This window comes from Caretta caretta, chromosome 23 (genome assembly GCF_965140235.1).
Source record: "Caretta caretta isolate rCarCar2 chromosome 23, rCarCar1.hap1, whole genome shotgun sequence".
Classification (NCBI taxonomy): domain Eukaryota; kingdom Metazoa; phylum Chordata; order Testudines; family Cheloniidae; genus Caretta; species Caretta caretta.
The window spans coordinates 5,199,131-5,216,714 of record NC_134228.1 but is presented as its reverse complement, the minus strand read 5'-3'; the positions used below and the strand labels follow the sequence as shown (position 1 = coordinate 5,216,714).

Below are 17,584 nucleotides of genomic sequence, written 5' to 3'. Positions count from 1 at the left end.
CTGCATAACCACCACCCCCAGCACAGCCATTGGCTCGCCTGCCCGGCCTCATCTGCATAGACACCCCCCCAGCACAGCCATTGGCTCGCCTGCCCGGCCTCATCTGCATAGACACCCTCCCAGCACAGCCATTGGCTCGCCTGCCCGGCCTCATCTGTTTAGACCCCCCCACACGTACGCAAGCCATCGGCTTCTCTGCCCTGCCTCCTCTGCATAGCCACGCCCTTGACCCGATCAATTGGTTCCCCCGCACTGTTTTATCTGCATAACTACGCCTTCAGATCAACCCATTGGTTGCCCGACCCTGCTAAATTTGCATAGCCCCCCCACCTCATTGTAGCCCATTGAGTCTCTCGTCCTGCCTTATCTGCATAGTCACGCCCTCAGCCAACCCATTGGCTCGCCTGCTATCGCCCCTGCCCTGTTTTATTTATATAGCCACGCCCCTAAATTTAATCCTTGGCTCCACCCCCCTTGTTTTAATTGCATGACCACCTCCCCTTCCCAGCCAGTGGTTCATTTACACATGCTTATTTGCACAGTCACGCCCATGGATGCTGCCATTTGCTCATACACTGAGTTTAATCTGCATGACCACACCTCCCGCACCTAGCCATTGGTTCATCCATTTCGTCCATGGGGCGGGCCAGTGACAGCTCCACCCACCCCAAGGTGGGTGTGGCTCTCACTCCTCCTGCCTCCCAGGGGACAATTGAAGCAGCTGATTGGCTGGCTCCTGGCTGAGCCTGGGTTGCCTACCTTAAATAGACCCAGGAGAGGGGAGCTGTTGGTTCTGGTAAAGTTCCCAATGGTCCTTCAACCCCCCTCCCCACCCCCTGCTGAACCTAGTACACCCTGCCCCTAATAACACCCCCCCAGTGCACGCCCTGCAGCCCCCCTCCCCTCCCCAATAGTCCTTAACTCCCTGATGTGACCCCAGTACATCCCCACTAACCTCACCTCCAGTGCAACCCCATCCCTTCCACCAATAACCCCTCAATGCACCCTGTGCAACCCCCATCCCCTCCCCAATGGTCCTGCAACTCCTTCATGTGAACCCAATTGACCCCACTCGCCCCTTCCCCAATTCACCCTCTCCCCCAATAAACTCCCCAGTTCACCCCCACTAGCCTCACCTCCAATGCAAACCCATCCCCTCCCCCAAAAAGCCCCCCGCCAATTCATCCTGTTCAATGCCATCCCCTCCCCAAATGGTCATTCAACACCCCCCCCTCACAACTGAACCCAGTGCTCCCCCATGAACCCTCTCCCCCAATGCACCCTCGCCTCAATGCACCCCATCGACTCCTGCCAATGAGCACCCTGTGCAACTCCCCCTCCCCAATGCACCCCCACTAACCTGCTCCCCCAATGCCCCTCCTCCCCAGTGTTCTCTGCCTACCCCACTGTTTACCCCTCCCCAGTTTACCCTGTGCAAACCCCAGCCCCTCCCCAATGCACCCTCCACCCTGCTAATCAATCCCCGCCCCAGTGCTCTCTGACCACTCCCACACACCCCTCCCCATGCACTCTGTGCAATCCCCCCATCCCATCCACCAATGCACCCCCCATTAATCCCCTCCCCAGTCCTCACTGCCCACTCCCATTTGCACCTCCCCCAATGCCCCGCCCCATCGCACTCCTCCAGCCCCCTGGCCATGTCCTTCATCCAGCCCCAATACACCCTGCACACTCCTCCACCCCCTCCCCAAGGCACCCCATTCAACTCCTCCCCAATGCATCCTGTGCACCTGCCCATTTAGCCCCTCCCCAATGCACGCTGCCCCCCATTTATGGCTTCCTCCCCCAAGGCAGTCTCCTCAATCCCTCTGCTCCATAATGCTCGCCCTCCTCCCCCACCCCTACCTATCTCTGCCATGCTCCCATTGCAGCCCCCCACCATTCACCCCTCCTCCCAATACTTCCTATCCCCTGCTATTCCTGATACCCCCAAATACCTGCAGCGCCCCTCCAGGTCTCCCCATATCCCTGCAAATCCCCCAGGGCCCACTATTCCTGCTGCTGCCAACAAGAACCCCTAACAAGCCCACAACATGCCAGCGTCCCCCACACACACACTTATGCAGCACGCCCTCCCACATCTCACCCCCCACAGAACCGCAGTGGAGGCATACGCTTTATCCCAGAACAGCATCTACCATCCTTGTTCGAACTGTGAAATCCAGCACATGGGTCACAACCAGCTTTGGTCGTGGAGTGAAACGTGTCTGTGCAGAGGAGGGGTCTGCTTTGCCCGCCAGGCAAGGCTGGACTCCACGCAACCGGGATGGGGAGGATGGCGGACGTGGTAAGTGCCCATCACAAGCACAGCGATTCACAGCGTAGAGCCAGAAGAGACCCCCCCTGCTGATCATAGTCACGGGGTTCATCCAGAGAGCCATGGATGCAGAGACCATTTCCTCCAGCCCCCTGGAGAGCACAGGCCAGAGAACTGCCCTGAATGAATTTGAGATCTTAATAAAACATCACATCTTGAGTTGAAAGTGACCAGGGCTGGAGAATCCATCACCACTCTGGGGAAATTGCTCCGGGGTGAAATACTTGCACTGTTGAAAATTTACCCCTTTATTTCCAGTCCGAATTTGTCCCTCTTCAATTCCTAGCCCCTGGATCACATTAGACCTTTCCCTGCTAGACTGAAGAGCCCAGGATTAAATATTTGTCCCCTGGTAGACTGGGATCAAGTTACCTTCGACGGTGAAAATGGCCATGCTAATAACAGGACGGGTAGCAGGGATGGTGGGAGGGCTCCAGGGAGGGCAGAGTGGCAGGGGGCATGGGGCCAGGAAGGCTGCCCCTTCCCCAGGCTGCAGCTGCCAGAGCCAGCGCAGACGGGAAGGGGCCAGGGCGATTTAACGAGCTCCAATAGGATTAGGGCCTGGGGTGGGGGATTAACAGGATCAGTGTCCTTAGGTCAAAACGCTGCCCTGCCCCCCCAGTTAACTTCTAAGGGGGATTTAGTGCTGGGGAAGGGTGCCGGCATCACAGGCCCAAGCCCCCAAACCATGGCCTGCCCCACCAGTGACCCTGGCCTGCCCCCCAGTCCAGTCACCCCACAGCACTAGCAAAGGAGAAAGGGTTTGAGTTCATGCATCTGTAGAAGAAGCCGATACCCCCCTCTGGGGGCCAGAATGCGTCATGACAGCACAGACACATGGTGGGGAAAGGCCTCGTTAATCGGGCACTTTTAATAAAGACAGGCAGGGCTGGAAAGGGAACCCAGGAGTCCTGACTCCCAGACCCTCCTATCCCCAGCTGCTCTATTCACTAGACCCCGCTCCCTTCCCCAAGCTGGGAGGGGGGAACAGAACCCAGGAGTCCTGACTCCTGGCCTCCCCGCTCTAGCCACTAGACCCCACTCCCTTCCCAGAGCTGGGGAAAGAAGCCAGGAGTCCTGGCTCCCAGCCCCCCCCTCTAACCACTAGACCCCACTCCCCTCCCAGAAACTTTCCAGACCAAGAACAGCAGAATCAGACTTGTCCATGCTGGTGCGAGTCACGGCTTACACCATTGCAGCCCATCTGCACGAGGGGTTTGCACAAGTACAGCTAGACCCAGCTAGCAGCCTGATTTAAACAAAGCCTTGAGCAGTTCCTAGTAAGACAGCCGTGTCCAGCTTCAAAACGACCAGCCCAGCAGGCCCCCGAGGGCTGAAGGGGCCAAGGAGACTGTGCACCTAGCAAGGGTGAGGCAGACAGACAAGCGGTGGTGTGTGCTGACTCTCCCTGGGAACAGATCCCTAGCTCGAAGAGCATGATCCAAAGAAGCTGCTTTATTCGCTCCGTAACCTGTAGCCAAGTCACAAACCGCGAGCAGGCACCTTGCCACTAGAGGGGGATGCTCCGTAGGGGTCAGTGCATGTGATACGTTAGCACGGTATAGGCATGTCCCTGACCTGTTGATAAGTCAGGGAATTTTCAATGAGACTTTTCCCATCCAAAAAATTCGATTAATCAAAAACCAGAACTGTTTGCAGGGCCGGGTCGATTCTGGGGAATTTCTTGACTTGAAAAGGTGGAAAAAAGTTTATAAAATTGTCAAAATGTCCCATCTTGCTGTCATCTGAGTGGCACATTGCAGTTTCCTGGCTTGAAAGGCCTTTTCTGGCAGCGATTGAGGCTAATTGTCGTTTCAACCGAAATGAAGAAAGTTCAAAAACGAAATGTTTCCAGCGACCTGAACCCAAACCAACGTTGACTGTTCATGTCCCGAAGGTTTTCGAGATTTGAACTCTCCATCTCCGTTCGAGACGGGGAAATTTCCCAGAACCTTGACTATTTTCCTGGGACGGGAACACCGTCACCGGTCCCTAGTCCATCGCGGGAGGGGGGTGTACATTCACACTGGAGCTGGGAGGAGCAGACATACGCAAGCGCTGCTTGAGTTAGGGCGCTAAAAATAGCAGGTTGGCCACTGCGGCGGGAGCGGGAGCTGCTGGAATACACAGCTAGCATCTCGGCCAGGATTGTACTTGCCTATCTCACCGCCCGGGAAGCCACGACAACACCATGGGGTTTTTTAGCGGGCCAGCTTGCTCAGTACGCCTCCTCCAGCCAGAAATTACACCTGCGACTCACAGACATGCCCTGTGAACCTTTCAGGGCATGGAACCGTGTTTTCATTCTGGGCCTATGCAGTGCCCAGCGCGACAGGGCCCGATGCGACCCTGGTCTGGGGCCCATTGATCTCCCCTAGCTCACATCAGTAACAACCCGGGGGGCACCGACACCACCTGAAACCAATTTCATAGCCAGGCAAACCCTGCGGCTCCCCACACTTCCGTCCCCTCGCGTCCCGGTGGATCCAAATCTTTCCTGTGTCTTGGACCTGACAGAGTTTGCTCATGGATCTGACGTGTGTGTGGTGAGGGGGAATCTCCTAGTGGGTCCCATGGGTGAGTAGAAAGGACAAGGCTCAGGATCTTGGTCTTTATTCATCAGCTGGGCACTCACCCTGCAGTTTGTATGGCCCAGAGTGCCGTGAGCAGCATCTCAGCGCCGGCATACACAGCTGAGGCAGTCCCATCGGCCAGCGTTCCAGGGCCCGCTGTCAAGACACCTGGATTGTCAGCCTGATCCGGGAACCGAGTCCGAAAAGCTGGCAACAAATGGGCAGATCCGGGGTGGATCGTTGAAGTTAAAAGACGTGTGGCTAAGGGGGCTGCAGGGCCCCTGGGAATGTCAGGGGTCGGCATGGCAACGGGCTGAAAGAGTCTAGAAATGGGAGGAAATGTCTGAAGTCACCAGGATGCGCGTCAGTTGGCCAGAGAGGTTTGCCAGCCTGGCGCAGAGCATGTTTATATCACAGCTGCCACCTCCACCATGTCCCGGGCACCACTGGGCCTTTCTTACCTTGGTCCTGGCAGCCCTCCTAACAGACCTGGCCAAAGAGAGGACCCCGGATGGTTTTGCCATTTTGCGGATGATGGTTGTCTGTCCTGCCGCGGCTCCAGTTGGGAGACTGCCCCAGACCCTCCCTCCTCTCCTGAGAAAAACCAGCCTGAGCTGATCAGTTTCTCCCCATTTGGTGCCAACATTCTCCTTAGCTTCACTAGCTTTTCTCCCTCCCCAGGGACACCCCGCCCTGGCAATCGGACCCCCCACCCCCACCCCGCAGCCTGGGGTTTAGACAAAACAAGCCCCGCTCTGTCAGACTCCTCTGATGAGATCAGCACTTTGAGCCATGATGATCAGCCTAGCAGCCTTTCTCTGCACCTGCTCCAGTGTGAATTCATCATTCTCCAGCTGCTTTGGCCAAACCCGGCACACCAGGGGCCGGAGACTTGCTCCCTGCTGCCCCCTCCCACCACCACCACCACCCATGTGTCAGTTTCCTTGCCCTCTTTCCTCCTCCCTCCTTTTGCCAGCTGTCTAATCAGCGTCCGGCTCCACCACCCAATGCAACTCTAGCTTTTGCAAGCCTGCGACCAAAGAGGCCGCTGAAAGCAGGGCCCTAAACAGCCCCAACGCTGCTACAAATTTGCCAGGTCTCAGAGCGGCTGATCAGCCCATGGGCTGGGCCTGTGTTTCTCCAGCAAGGAGGCTGCAGGAGAGAGATGGCACCAGCGACAGACTTGGCGTTTCCTGTCTTGGTTGTTCTTTTCCCTCCCCTTTCATGGGTGTTTGTCTCAAAGGAGGCAGAATCGGACTCCACCAGCGGCTTCAGACCATCAGAAATCCCTTGTATTTCCCCCCCCCCCCCCCAATAAGAATAGTTCATCCCCCTTTTCATGTTATTTAATAGACTGTCAAACAGAGGCTGTTACCTATAACAACCTTCTATTGCTACAGACACTGAGACCTCGTTAAAAGAGAAGCCTCCTTTAGGACTTGGACTGTTTTCCCGTCTTTTTCAGGGTCCTTGTAAGAAAAGGTTTAAAGGATGCTCATCAGTGGTTGTTGCAGTGAAAGTCACCTACAAAACTTGATGTCCAGCCCCAGACCACACTTTAGTGTTGGGACAGTGAATGAGGGATTGTTACCCGTTTATCCCTTGCTGGGGGGAGACGCCCTCTTCTCAACATCATGGGCCCCTCAATTTAAGCCCCCGATGAGATGGGCTCCATCCCCGGCAGAGAGGATACCCCAGCCTCGCTGTTAGGGAATCACATCCTCCTGTACCCGCCCTGTCTTTATTGCCCCTCGTTGCTCCTGCTAAATAATCCTTTGCCCTCTTTGGAGCACCTCCTGTCCTGTACCCTGTTCTCGGCAGAGTTCTCAGTTCCTCGCTCCCCACAAACCCCATGCAGTGCCTGGGATCCCAGCGACAGAGCGACCGCTCAGCCGCTGAGCGCAAGCTCCCAGGCAGGGCTGTCCCCTTCCCACAATGCCCCCGTCTATGCAGCCTCATTGGCAAGCCACCTAATCCACCCCCTTAGCCATTGCTGGGCCCCAGACCCCACCCCTCCAGTCTTTGGCATCCGCCCATGGATCCAGCTGCGTCTCTTGGTGCCATCGGGCATGGCGCTGCAGGCTTTCTCCCATGGGCGAGGCCGATGTTCCTAAGCACGTAGATCCCCCTTCTGGTGCCATCGGACATCCCCGGTCCAGTTTCCCTCGGTCGGTGCCATGCCAGCCCCGGTCACAAGGCCAGAGAGGTGATTGTTCCGGATGCCGGGGCACGCGCCACGCAGCCGAACACCTTCCGTAGGTCCCCCTTGATGCTGTCGCTCACCAGGGCGTAGAGGATGGGGTCCAGGGCGCTGTTGAGGCTGGACAGGGCCAGGGCCAGGGAGAAGGGCAGGTGGAGCCGCTGCTCGAAGGAGCAGAGGGAGCAGCTATCTAGCACTGCGGAGGCCACTGTCCGCAGCAGCAGCAGCAGGTGGTAGGGGGCGAAGCAGAGCAGGAAGATGGCGATGACGCCCATCGAGAGACGCTTCACCTTGGCCTTCTGCCAGTCCAGCAGGGTGTTGCTGGCCCGCACCCCCTGGAAGATCTTGAGGTAGGAGACCCCCAGGACCAGCAAGGGCAGCGCGAAGCCGCCAGCCACCCGGAAGTAGTTGAACCTGGCCACGCCGGGCTGCAGCGGGTAGCTGTCGTAGCAGGAGGCGTTGGCCGGCTCCGGGGAGCGCAGGGCGATGCCCATGTGGAAGGTGAAAACCAGCAGGGCCACCACGGCGCTGGCGACGGCGGCCGAACGGCGGCTCCGCAGCCCCAGGGAGCGGAGAGGGTGCGCCACGGCCAGGTAGCGCTCCAGGGAGATGAGGCAGAGGAGCAGGACGCTGACGTACATGTTGGAGTAGAAGACGAAGCCGGCGGCGTGGCAGGCCAGGCTGCTCAGGGTCCACCGGTGCCCGCGCCACACGTAGAGCATCCACAGCGGCAGGGTGAGCAGGTACAGCATGTCGGAGGCGGCCAGGCCCAGCAGGTAGACGGCCAGCACGTTGCCCAGCCGCACCTGCTGCACGATGGGCCACAGGGTCAGCGCGTTGGTGGCCAGGCCCAGCAGGAAGACGGCACCGTAGAGAGAGACCACCAGCTCCTGGCCAGCCTGGAAATCCACCCCGCAGCGCGAGGCGTTGGACGGGCAGGGGGCGCTGGCATTCAGCATGGTGCTGCGGGGGGGGGGGCGCTGCAAAGAGAGAGCGGGGCTTAGTAGCAGTGAGGAACTTCCCCAACCCCCCGAATCAACTGTGTCTTCAGAGCACACGCGCCCCTTACACAGGGAGCAGGGCTCGTCCCCGCCAGCAGGGGGCAGCACACACACCGGCTGACTGGCTGTCCTTTCCCACTTGCTTCACCTCCTTGGGGGGAGAGCAGCCAATCAGAGTTGCAGAAGGCCGGCAGAGGCTCCTCCCCTCCCCCCCCCCCCCCCCGGCACATACCTACAGGATTTTGTGGGGAGGGGAGGGAGGAGAGGAGTCTGTGGGTGGCCCCGCTCCCCCTTTCCCCTGCCATCTCTGCAGTAAGGTGGCCCTGCTGGAGCTGCCCTTCCCCACAGGCCCGGGGCGGGGAACAGCATCCACAGTTGTAGAAGGAGCAGAGGTGCGGCTGGGTACAGATGTGGGGCTGGAGAGGCAGAATTATACATGGGTCTGGGGGGCAGAATTGAGGTGGGTCTTGGGGCAAGGGGAAGATGTGGGGCTAGGGGGCAGAATTGACATGGGTCTGGGGGACAAGGGACAGATGTGGGGCTGGGAGGAAGAACTGAGATGGGCTGGGGCAGAAGTTAGGGCTGGGAACAGAAAATTAACTGATGTGGGGCAGGCGGGTACAGAAGCGACACCACCTCCCTAGGGAACCCGTTCCAGTGCTTCACCACCCTCCTAGTGAAATACTGTTTCCTAATATCTAACCTAGACCTCCCCCCCTGCAACTTGAGACCATTGCTCCTTGTTCTGTCGTCTGCCACCACTGAGAACAGCTGAGCTCCATCCTCTTTGGAGCGCCCCTTCAGGTAGTTGAAAGCAGCTATCAAATCCCCCCTCACTCTTCTCTTCTGCAGACTAAACAAGCCCATTTCCCTCAGCCTCTCCTCATAAGTCATGTGTTCCAGTCCCCTCATCATTTTTGTTGCCCTCCGCTGGACTCTTTCCAATTTTTCCACATCCTTCTTGTAGTGTGGGGCCCAAAACTGGACACAGTACTCCAGATGAGGCCTCACCAATGGCGGATAGAGGGGAACAATCATGTCCCTCAATCTGCTGGCAATGCCCCTAATTATACATCCCAAAATGCCATTGGCCTACTTGGCAACAAGGGCACACTGGTAACTCATATCCAGCTTCTCGGCCACTGTAACCCCTAGATCGGGGCGGGCAAACTTTTTGGCCTGAGGACCACCTCGGGTTTCCAAAATTGTATGGAGGGAACATTAGGGGAGGCTGCGTCTCCCCAGACAGTCAGGCGTGGCCTGGCCCCCACCTCCTATCCAACCCCCCCGCTTCTTGACCCCTGCCGACTCCCCCAGGACTTCTGCACCATGCAACCCCCCTGTTCCCTGCCCCCCGAGACTCCTACCCTATCCACCACCCCCTGCTCCCTGTCCCAGGACCTCCCACCCCTGACTGCCCCCTGCCGCCCCATCCAACCCCCCCTCTCATTCCTGACTGCCCCCCAGGGACCCCTGCCCCATCCAACCCCCCTGTTCCCTGCCCTCTGACCGCCCTGATCCCTCTCCACACCCCTAACCACACCCCCGAACTCCCCTGTCCTCTATCCAACCCTCCCGCCCCCTTACCGCGCTGCCTGGCACACCGATAGCTGGCGGCGGTACATCCGTGCCACCCAGAGCACCGGCTCAGGCCACGGCTCTGCAACTGCCCTGCCCGGCCGCCCAGAGCCTTGGCCCGGCGGTGCAGTGCATTGAGGCCGTGCGGGAGAGGGAACACCAGGGGAGGGGCTGGGGGCTAGCCTCCCGGGCCAGGAGCTCAGGGGCCGGGCAGGAGGGTCCTGCAGGCTGGATGTGGCCCACGGGCCGTAGTTTGCCCACCTCTGCCCTTGGTCCTTTTCTGCAGAACTGCTGCCTAGCCATTTGGTCCCTAGTCTGTAGCAGTGCATGGGATTCTTCCCTCCTAAGTGCAGGACTCTGCACTTGTCCTTGTTGAATCTCATCAGATTTCTTTTGGCCCAATCCTCTAATTCGTCTAGGTCCCTCTGTATCCTGTCCCTGCCTTCCAGCGTATCTACCACTCCTGGCAGGACATATGCGGGATGCACACGCACATGCACTGAGTCCTCGTTCTTCGTGATTCATGAGAGGGAGCCGGCCTCACGGTCATTCTCACACATGGTGGGGGGAACCAACGAGCAGACAGGTGAGAAAACACCAGATCATTGTTCTCTGCTTGTACAGCGCCTGGCACACTGCAGCCCCTGGGCGCTACTGTAATACACCTAAAAGCAATACAAATTACGGCACCTAGTGACATGGGGGTGGGGGCCTAGCACATGACCAGGGTGTCTACGCGCTACCATAATGCACCTAATAGCAATACGAATGTACAGCTCCTAGTGCGATGGGGTGGGGGGGGCTAGCAGATGACCGGGGCTTCTAAGCACTACTGTCATATACCTAATAGCAATACAAATGTACAGCTCCTAGTGCCATGGGGGCCTGGGCCATGACTGGGGCGTCTAAGCGCTACCATAATACACCTAATAGCAATACAAATGTACAGCTCCTAGTGCCATGGGGTGGGGGGGGCCTAGCAGATGACCGGGGCTTCTAAGCACTACTGTCATATACCTAATAGCAATACAAATGTACAGCTCCTAGCACCATGGGGGCTGGGCCATGACTGGGGCTTGTACATGCTACTGTGATACAAATACGTAACTATCTTTTTTTAAAAGCTCTCCCAGGGTTTTGCCCATTGGCTGTCGTGGGACGAGCCCATCGGCCGACACTGAACACAACAAACCCTGGCCCAGGACCTCAACAGCCCACGTGCTTCTGGCGTTCCCAAGGCCTCCCACTTCAGCATGCCCGTGCATGTCGCCAACGGGCCACTGCACAACCTCGCCCCCACCCCGCACACACCCGGCTTCCAGCACGCAGGCCCTGGCTCTTTAAGGGCGGCCGAGGCAGGCTGCGGTGCGACCATCTCCTTTCCCAGCCCATGACACTTCCCTGGGGCCCGGCTTTCTGCCTTGGCAGCCCGAGCACGGAACACGTGCCCCACGCGGTGAACGGCGCACGTGGCAGCTGGCCGTGCGGCTGTGGGGGAGGGAGCCCCATCCTGCCGCACAGCGAGTGGGGGATCTCCCTCAGCGGGAGCAGAATTGTGGCTGGCGGCCTCTGGGGGGCGCTGTGTGCACTAGAGAGCACTGTCCCCAATGGGGGGCCAGGGTGGCACATGCTGCTGGCAGGTTTTATGGGGACCGGGGGGTATCTGTGTGAAGCAGGGCGGTCCAATAGACAATGCACTGGCCTGGGAGCCAGGTATCCTGAGTTCTAGCCTCAGGGAGGGGAGGGGAGTGGGGTCTAGGGGTTAGAGCAGGGGGGGCTGGGGAATCAGGACTCCTGGGTTCTGTTCCTGGCTCAGGGAGGGGACTAGGGTTGGGGGAGGAATTGTGAATCAGGATGCTTGGGTTCTGTCCTCAGCTCCTGGAGGGAATTGGGGTCTAGAGGTCAGAGCGGGGGTGGTGGTGGGAGCTGGGTTCTGTTCCTGGGAAGGGAAAATGTTTGCCGTGGGGGGGGGGGGGTTATGAGTCAGATAGCCTGGGTTCTATTCCTGGCTTTGCCGCTGCCCTTAGCCAAGTCACTTCCCCGCTCGGTGCCTCAGTTTCCCCATCCGCAGCACAGGGGATAATGGTTCCAACCTACCCTCGTCCAGTGGTTGGGGATCTCTGGCTGAGCAGCCTCCCCAGTGTGTGTGGCAGGGTTGCATGGCTGTGGGTGTTGGAGCTGCACGGGGACTGGGTGTGAAACGTGGTGTGTCTGTCAAAGGGGATGGCGTGTAACAATGATGTGGGGGAGGGAGCCTGTGTACTGTGGGGGACGCATGTGCTGCGAGGGTTGTGCGTGTAAAGGGCATGCTGGCATCTGGAAAGGGGCTGGGGATGGAACCCTGGGCCCTGCACATTGGCAGGGCCCTGGGAGGAGGATGGGGTGGGCTTGGTGCCGGCTCTGGGAGAAGTTGGGGGGCAAACAGCTGGCTCAGCTCAGCCTCTGCCCCCTATGTCTGTGTGAGTTGGGGAACCACCTCTGTGGCCCCAAGACAGCTGGGGGGGCGGGTGAATGTAGCAACCCCTACCTCTATTTACCCTCCCATCCCCCACCCCCGGTATAACACATGTGCCCTCATCTCCCACTCAGACCCCCCCCTCCCCAATTTGCACCCCCTGCAGTTTATTTACTTGTGGAGCCCTGGGGGAGGGGGCATTTGGCAGGGAGGGGTTCACTGTTCACCGCCCCCCCTCCACTCCCTCCCCTGCTCCACCAGGCAATCCCCCATGTCTGCCCCACCCAGACCCCTGCCCCTTAGGCAGCATGCATGGTTTGGGGCAGGGGGAAGGGGTCCTGTACAGCCACCTGCCCCAGCCTTTCCCTTCCCCTCCCCAGGAACTGATCTCAAGAGCAGGGGGAAGAGGGGGACAGCAACATACCAAGCCGCCAGGGAAGGTCTCTGGAGAGCTGAGTGGAAGCCCCCAGCCTGGGGGGATGCTGGCACCGGTGCAGCTCAGGGGCACAGATGCATCCTCAGATCTTGGCTCCTTTGCATCTTCAAAGGCTTCCCCCACACCCGCCACCCCCGCTACCTCAGCTGGCGTATGAATGGCTGGCAGCTCTGCCTGCTGCACTGCCATTCGCCAGCCAGCGCCCTTGCCCGCCCCGACCCCTGCACTACCGATTTCTAAGAAGCACGGGCCGGGATTTCACACACACACTGGAAAGGGGGTTTCCAAGGGCTGGCTGGGGGGTGGCCCAGCCCTGGGCCCGTCTGCCCCTGGGGCAGGCGGAAGTCTGAGGTCCCTGCGGGGGGCGATCAGGGCTGGCAGGCAAGCACTGCCCAGCCCACCTGTTCTTGGCAAGAGGGAAACATTGCTGACGTTCCCAGACGCAGGACCCGGGGCTGGGGCTGCCATCGCCAACGGCTCAGTGCCCCCGTTCCCACACCATGCCAGCACGGGCAGTGTACACACACACACACACACGACTGCCGCTCGCACTCGCCTATCGTCACACACAGCCGCTGTGCACACTCGCCCAATGCCACGCACGGCCCCCTCGCACCGTGCACGGCCATTGTGCCCAGGCACTCAACACCAGGCATGACCACCGCACAGCTGCCTGGCACGGCTGCTGCACACAGTCCCCTAATGCCACGCACCCATGGGGGATATGGCCACTTCACCTTCTCTTCTGGGGGTAAATGAGGGCCCTGTCACAGCGCGGTGAAATGGTGTCCCAGTTGCAGGATGGGCGGAGGGGTGGGGGTGGCTAAATGGATAGGGGCATGGCTGAATGAGTGGCAGGGGGTAGATGGCTGGCTGGATCCATCAATGGGAGATACGTGGGTGGGTGGAAAGATGTTGGGTAGATGGACAGTGGGTGGTAGGTGGATGGATGGTGGGTGGGGGGATGGATGGACGGGGTGGTAGGTGGATGGACAGTGGCTGGTAGGTGGATGGATGGATGGGGTGGTAGGTGGATGGATGGTGGGTGGGTGGATGGATGGATGGGGTGATAGGTGGATGGACAGTGGCTGGTAGGTGGATGGATGGTGGGTGGGTGGGTGGATGGATGGGGTGATAGGTGGATGGACAGTGGCTGGTAGGTGGATGGATGGTGGATGGATGGATGGGGTGGTAGGTGGATGGACAGTGGCTGGTAGGTGGATGGATGGTGGGTAGCTGGACAGTGGGTGGTAGGTGGATGGATAGTGGGTGGGTGGATGGACAGGGTGGTAGGTGAATGGATGGTGGGGAATGGACAGTGGATGGACAGACGGGGTGGTAGGTGTATGGACAGTGGGTGGTAGGTGAATGGATGGTGGGTGGATGGACAGTGGGTGGTAGGTGGGTTGATGGACAGTGGGTGGTAGGTGGGTGGATGGTGAGTGGATGGACAGTGGGTGGTAGGTGGATGGATGGTGGGTGGGTGGTAGGTGGTTGTGCAGGGGGGGTCATAATTCAAAGGCCCAAAACATCTTTCCCCTGCCCAGGGACAAGCAGGAGCATTGCCTGGGGCTGGGATCTCTAATTCTTGTATATCAGAAAGGCGGCCGGGGCAGGGGGGCAGGCCATGGAGCATTGTGGGTGGTGGGGGGAGAACTAGGGAGGGGAGGGCAGGGCCAGGCTGTGGAGAGCCCAGACCAAGCTGCCAAAAATGTGAAGGCAAATAAAGCAAAAGCACTTGAGGGCCGTGAGTGGCTCGGGGCCCGGGAAGTACCTGGCCTGGTTCCCTGCACCTGGGAGCGGACGCTGAGCACAGCCCCCTCGGGAGCAATCGGTGCCCCCCGAATCAGAGTGGTGGAGGGTATGGGGGGGGGGGCAGGCGGTATTGCGGGAGTTGGGCCAGGGTTCGGCCTGATACCCCCAGGAAAAGGGCCCGGGTGGGGACCTATGCTAGGACAGCACTTCCTGCAGCACGGCACCCCCTGCCGAGCCTCCTGCCCGACCCCTGCAGCACGGCACCCCCTGCCAAGCCCCCCACCCCACTCCCGGCAGCACTGAGGGTGCCCTGTAGCACCACACCGGGGTATGGGGTCAGCACTGCCTCCGAGAGAATAAGGTCCCCCCCAGCACTCAGACCAGACTGAAGCAAATGGAGGGGGAGGGGAGCTGGGCGGGGGAGGAGCTACAGGGAAAAGCGAGGGGCTGTTGGTGAGCGGGGGGAGGGGAGGGGAGGATTTGTGGTGCTTGGGTTGGGGCGGGGGAGACAGCGCCCCAAATGGCTGCGTTTGCCGTCCGCACCCCATCCCAGCCCAGAAGTGGCTGCAATTCAGCCATGGCTGCAGCCCCTCCATGGATTGCCTGTACCGGGCGCTGGGCTCCTGCCGGCTGAGAGGTGCTGGATAAATACAAGCCCAGGGTTAGTACCCCTGTACCGTTCATGTACTAAACTAGCCGCCCTCAGCAGCCCCAGACGGACAGGCCAGATAGTGCATGGAGGGGCGGCCGGAGGATGCCCTGAAAGACACGAGCTGCTAGAAACCTCCCAAACTGACGGTTCACCAAGGGCAAGTCATGCCTGACTAACCTAATTGCCTTCTATGACGAGATAACGGGCTCTGTGGATGAGAGGAAAGCAGTAGATTTGTTATTGCTTGACTTTAGCAAAGCTTTTGACACGGTCTCCCACAGGATTCTTGCCAGCAAGTTAAAAAAGTATGGGCTGGATGGACGATAAGGTGGATAGAAAGCTGGCTAGATTGTCGGGCTCAACGGGTAGTGATCAATGGCTCCATGTCTAGCTGGCAGCCGGTATCAAGCAGAGTGCCCCAAGGGCCGGTTTTGTTCAATATCTTCATTAACGATCTGGAGGATGGTGTGGATTGCACCCTCAGCAAGTTTGCAGATGACACTAAACTGGGAGCAGGGGTAGATACGCTGGAGGGTAGGGATAGGATACAGAGGGACCTAGACAAATGAGAGCAGGGGTCCCCAACGCGGTGCCCGTGGGCACAATTGCCGCTTCTCGGCAGCCAAATGTCTGGCGCCCACCACAGTCTTCTGGGAATAGGAATATGCTATTCCCACAGAAAGACTGTGGGCCACTGAATTAGAGGATTGGGCCGAAAGAAATCTGATGAGGTTCAACAAGGACAAGTGCAGAGTCCTGCACTTAGGACGGAAGAATCCCATGCACCGCTACAGACTAGGGACCGAATGGCTCGGCAGCAGTTCTGCAGAAAAGGACCTAGGGGTGACAGTGGACGAGAAGCTGGATATGAGTCAGCAGCGTGCCCTTGTTGCCAGGAAGGCCAATGGCATTTTGGGGTGTATAAGTAGGGGCACTGCCAGCAGATCGAGGGACGTGATCGTTCCCCTCTATTCGACATTGGTGAGGCTGCATCTGGAGTACTGTGTCCAGTTTTGGGCCCCACACTACAAGAAGGATATGGAAACATTGGAGGGCCTGGAGCACATGACTTATGAGGAGAGGCTGAGGGAACTGGGATTATTTAGTCTGCAGAAGAGAAGAATGAGGGGGGATTTGATAGCTGCTTTCAGCTACCTGAAAGAGGGTTCCAAAGAGGATGGATCTACACTGTTCTCAGTGGTGGCAGATGACAGAACGAGGAGCAATAGTCTCAAGTTGCAGTGGGGGAGGTTTAGGTTGGATATTAGGAAAAATCTATTTCACTAGGAGGGTGGTGACGCACTGGAATGGGTTACCTAGGGAGGTGGTGGAATCTCCTTCCTTAGAGGTTTTTAAGGTCAGGCTTGACAAAGCCCTGGCTGGGATGATTTAATTGGGGTTGGCCCTGCTTTGAGGAGGAGGTTGGACTAGATACCTCCTGAGGTCTCTTCTAACCCTGACATGCTATGATTCTATGATTCACATGTCAGCCAGGAGTGAGTCATGCCGGGTGCGCAGCCAGGAACCAGCCCAGTCTGTGCACCCCCAGTGACCGTCTGCCACCCACTGGTCACGACTGCAGGCCTGGGAACGCCGTGCTCCCCTGCCCTGATCTCTGGCAGGGTCCCTGGGGGCTACACTGGCCTGGTGCCAGGGCGCGCTGGCTCCCGGGTGTACCAAGGCCCCCACCCAGACAGTTGCTCTCAGTGGTTTCCTGTTTACGTTGGCAGCCACAGGGGATTCACAGCAGCAGAGAACTGAGAAATGGCTCCAGGCGCAGGGGACGGCCCACGGCCCCCAACGCTGTCTCCTGGCACCATGCAGACAGGCCCGGCAATTCCAGTGCGGCTCCTGGCATGACGCAGAGTCATTTGGTCCCCTGCACTGCCGAGAGCCGGAGTTTCTCAGAACCAACCGATGGCTCAGAACCAGGAGTGATGGTTATTTAGCACTGGGTTTTCACCGGGTGACCATTTGCCCCCCCAGCACACCATGCTCAGGTTCAGGGGTGGGTTTGGCCTTTGTGGAAAAGATTTCCCAACCAACTCTGTAGCTGCCAGATGCAGGGGTGTCGCACTCTCTCGCCTCAGATTCTATGGATGGGAAACTGAGGCACGGGGCAGGGATGAAATTTGCTTCAGCTCACACAATGAGTTGGTGGAGGAGCTGGGGAATAGAAGCCTCCCTACCTCTCCTTTGCTTAACCACATGAACCTATTCCCCACCCAGTGCTCAGAACACAACCCAGGAGTCCTGGCTCCCCCTTGCTCTAACCCACTAGATCCCCCACTCCCCACCCAGATGCAGGGGTGGGGGCAAGTGGGAGTCAAGACACCTTCTGGCGTTGTGGAGGGTCACATATTTCACCTCGTCTCCCTAAACCTGAAGCCTAGTGGTCGGGGGACGGGATGGCCCTTTAAGGGAGATGGGCTTAAAGCTACCTTTGACTAGTTGCCTCCTGGTCCTTAGATACAAGGTCAACCAACACCTCAACTGGGAAAGCCACCAGCTTGGGACTGGGACCAGCACATCTCTGACCTCAGAGCGACCCTCACCCCCCTGCCCCCTGCCCCCTAGCTCCAACCCATAGGAGCGT

At 58.8% G+C, this 17,584-nt stretch overlaps 1 protein-coding gene across 1 annotated transcript; it reads right to left on the bottom strand.

Annotated features, from left to right (window-relative positions):
* Positions 1-6,241: 6,241 nt before the first annotated feature.
* On the bottom strand, positions 6,242-8,785 carry LOC125628217 (putative G-protein coupled receptor 132). The gene has a single exon (XM_048833106.2). It carries the CDS (start codon positions 8,068-8,070, stop codon positions 7,102-7,104), a length of 969 nt encoding a protein of 322 aa, XP_048689063.1. The 5' UTR covers positions 8,071-8,785; the 3' UTR covers positions 6,242-7,101.
* Positions 8,786-17,584: the final 8,799 nt, after the last annotated feature.

What these genes read in the sequence shown, in the direction of transcription:
- LOC125628217 (XM_048833106.2), bottom strand. Translation starts at nt 8,070, where the DNA reads ATGCTGAATGCCAGCGCCCCCTGCCCGTCCAACGCCTCGCGCTGCGGG.